The sequence below is a fragment of the Oncorhynchus kisutch genome, linkage group LG17 (assembly GCF_002021735.2).
Source record: "Oncorhynchus kisutch isolate 150728-3 linkage group LG17, Okis_V2, whole genome shotgun sequence".
Lineage (NCBI taxonomy): Eukaryota > Metazoa > Chordata > Actinopteri > Salmoniformes > Salmonidae > Oncorhynchus > Oncorhynchus kisutch.
Genome location: NC_034190.2, coordinates 28,386,625 through 28,390,282, shown reverse-complemented (window position 1 = coordinate 28,390,282; position 3,658 = coordinate 28,386,625). Strand labels below are relative to the sequence as shown.

The 3,658-nt window shown below is 39.0% G+C and overlaps 1 protein-coding gene across 1 annotated transcript; it reads left to right on the top strand.

Annotated features, from left to right (window-relative positions):
• The first annotated feature begins 346 nt into the window (after positions 1-346).
• Positions 347-3,377, top strand: LOC109908534 (thioredoxin-like protein 4A). The gene is made up of 3 exons (XM_020507186.2): positions 347-522; positions 607-737; positions 2,039-3,377. Exons 1-3 carry the CDS (start codon positions 370-372, stop codon positions 2,208-2,210), a joined length of 456 nt encoding a protein of 151 aa, XP_020362775.1. The 5' UTR covers positions 347-369; the 3' UTR covers positions 2,211-3,377.
• The last annotated feature ends 281 nt before the right edge of the window (positions 3,378-3,658 follow it).

Below are 3,658 nucleotides of genomic sequence, written 5' to 3'. Positions count from 1 at the left end.
ATTAAAATTAAAAATGACTGACTACCAATTTCTCTATGCTAGCTATGCTACCAGTTTATACGAACGGGAGTTAGCATTTAGCAGTCATTTCTTCTAAACCTGAAAAGGGACTACTTCTAAATGTGTCAAAATTTGACTTTTTGTAACCACATTGTGGGCCTGTTACAATATATCAATCTTGATGGATTTGACAAGTATCCCCTTAGATCAGAGTTTGTGCATGTGCGCCAATCTGGAGTTCTTCTATCCCCCACAGTCTGCTTTCCATTGACCTCTACCACATCTATCAAGTCTTTCGCCTAATTAACTAAACATGTTACTTCCCAATATTCACTCTCCCAGGTTACGTGTTGACACTGCAGCATCAAGATGTCGTACATGCTACCGCATCTCCACAACGGCTGGCAGGTCGACCAAGCCATCCAATCCGAGGAAGACAGAGCACTGGTTATTAGGTTTGGACACGATTGGGACCCAACATGTATGAAAATGGACGAGGTGTTGTACAGCATAGCTGAAGAGGTAAGATATATGTTATTGTACCAATGTTGATGTTTTTATTTCACATCTGTGACTACGTTTCATTGAACGTTGCTATTTTTACAGTACCAACATCACTATTCCTCACTACACGTGAAAAATTTTGCAGTCATCTATTTGGTGGACATCACAGAGGTGCCGGACTTCAACAAGATGTACGAGCTGTATGACCCTTGTACTGTCATGTTCTTCTTCAGGTGAATTTCAAGTTATTATGTCCGCCTTCACTTCAGAGCCCTGCAAACCAATCTCTAGTTTTGACTTGCTAAATTGATGCAAACATTCACTAGGCTCCGCAAATGAGTTTAGAGAACACAGGCCCTTGTTCTATGTAGGCTAGCTGAGGACAGCAAAGGGATGCTCAGTCTTAGAGATTCTCTGGTACTTGTGTATACTTTTTAGCCAGTAGTTCTGAAAGTAGCCCTCGAGCCAAAAGTGATCCCCGAAAATTGCATACTAAGTTGCGTATGTCCACCACGTCATTGCTTTCTCTTGCTCTGCTGTGTGTGCATCTTGCTAGCTGTCACTCGAAAGATGAGGAGCTGAAGCTCACTGGAGTTGCTAGTTGGCTGGCCCACATGTGGGAAAATTGAGGAAATAGCCTCGCACATCTTCCAGTAAACAGTTGCTTTCAAACTAGGAATTTCATGGCTAATTGTGGTAAGACTGTTGTTCTGTTCATAGATTATACATGTCTGAACTACACATTGACAAATCTTAATTTATTTTTGTAAATGGCATGTTGTAGAAGGCTCCAGACACTTTTTGGGTGATTTGGCTTGTTTTTGAGAAATGTACCCCAGCCGCGATTCACTTCGTCATTGCTCATTGTGCAGTATCAGGGCATGAGCAGAAGCTAAAAAAAAACACCCAAATACATCCTTTTAGCAAAGGACACGTGATGTAGGTCTTTAGATGTTGTACACATGAAATTGTGTCTTTCCGAACTTTATCCTCAACATTATGATCCATTTTGGTCGAGTTGCACTGTTTCTCCAATGCAGCTGTGCATGCCGTGCGTGTTCCTATAGTACACGGACACAGCCCACACAGCACAGCTGGTAGAAGAAACAGCTTGAGTCGCACAAAAGGGAATATAACGTTGACAATTTTAGAATGACAATTTAATGTGTGCAAAATCTAAAGACCTGCATCACTATACTGGGAACGTGTTAGTTTCTTAAAGGATACATTTGTGTGTTTTGGGGGCTTTTGTTTGTGTCTTTTGCATGCCCTGATATTGAACAATGAGCAATGAGGAAGTGAATCGCAGCTGGGGTAAGTTTCTCAAAAACAAGCTAAATCACCAAAAAAGTATCTGGACCTTTCCATAACATTCCATTTACATAAAAAATTGAGATTTACTTCAGAAATAGAACAATTCTCCTTTAGTACAACAGACCCAAGCTGCTTCAATTAACTGAGTTCACCACAACTTTTTGTTGTTGTCCTGCATGACTCTGTGAAACTAAAATATTCCTTCTCTGCATTCTTCCAGGAACAAGCACATCATGATAGATCTGGGGACAGGTAACAACAACAAGAACAACTGGACCATGGAGGACAAGCAGGAGATGATTGACATTGTTGAGACCATTTACCGAGGGGCGAGAAAGGGACGAGGTCTGGTCGTATTTCCTAAAGATTACTCCACAAAATACAGATACTGATTGGTTCTTCGCTTTCCAGTACTTTGCGTGGAGCCCGATTGCAGCAAATCTGTGTCCTTCAATATGAGATATTCTGGACAACTGGATTACAGACAGGCTCTGATCTAGGGGCCCTGCTCTCTTTTTTTATGTTATAACTAAGTCACCTTTTTTTTCAACAGCCGTTATAAAATACATCATTTGGTTTCTTCTTTATGTAATAAATGCCATGTTCATATTGATAGTTGTCACTTCACAGTCCATATTCTTGGACCCAGATTGAGGCTAGTCCTCGATTTAATCATTTTCAATGAAGAATCTCCATTGAAAGTGTGTTATAGTTCAGGACTAGACTTAATCTGGGCCTGGAAAATTGGCCCTTATGTTTAATCTTATGTTTAATCTTATGTGACCTGTTTCTCCTGAAATGTTATGGGTAGTGTCGTGATGACAGGAAGACTTGGAATGATCCAACCCCATCATATTGTTTAAAAAAAATGTGAATACACATTTATTGTATTATAGAAAAAATTATGTATTGTGTCCATGTAACAATTGTTTACATGGTAAAAATCCATCTAAGTGATATCCCATTAAATTATATAGCAAATGCCATAGGCTGATGTAACACAACAATAGATCAGTAATAACTAGACTCTGTGTAGCCCTTTGTCACGGCATATCTTCTGTCCCAGAAATCGGGTGAAATTAGCCGATCTGATACGTGTTAACCCGAGGGCTTGGTCACTTAGAAGTCTGCTGCTCCTCCAAACCAGCCTGGGTCATCAGGTCAACAACGTTCTTCTCCAGGTCATCAATTCGAATCCCCACTTCATCCAATGGGTTGGTTAAAGGCAGTCTCGCAATATATGTAATTACATTATTATTATAATACACTGTGCATAGTTAGGTTGTACATGAAACAGGATTTTTTAACAGAGAAAATACATTAAATGCATATTTTATTCTCTGAAAAACCACTGGATTTTCATAAACCCTTTTTTAAATCTCTGATAAAAAAAACAGCTGCAATTTTGAGATTAGGTCTATTGCTTGAATATCCTATTATTTGTATGCACTATAAGCTCAACGGCAGCTTTGAGATGCTGTTCTTCAATAGCAGAGAGTCATTCTATACAACAGTTGCTAGTAGTAGGGTATGATTAAAAGGATATTTTTTAGAAACAATCTGGTCGGAGATTATTTTAAATGTATTGTGAAGGTTCTGCATCGTCGCTTCTATCTTTGGGAGAGACCACACAAACAATAATTTATTAGATACAAATGTTACCACCAAAACGCTATATAAATAATATATATATATTTTATTTTTACACCTTCATTTAATCTTTATTTAACTGTTCTTATTTTCAATGACGGCCTAGGAACGAGGCAAAACGACAGATTTGTACCTTGTCAGCTCGGGAGATCCAATCTTTCAACCTTACAGTTAACTAGTCCAACGCTCT

Coding starts and splice junctions, on each gene's coding strand:
- LOC109908534 (XM_020507186.2), top strand. CDS start 370: ATGTCGTACATGCTACCGCATCTCCACAACGGCTGGCAGGTCGACCAA. Junction 523..606: donor TGTACAGCATAGCTGAAGAG/GTAAGATATATG, acceptor CTATTTTTACAG/TACCAACATCACTATTCCTC. Junction 738..2,038: donor ACTGTCATGTTCTTCTTCAG/GTGAATTTCAAG, acceptor GCATTCTTCCAG/GAACAAGCACATCATGATAG.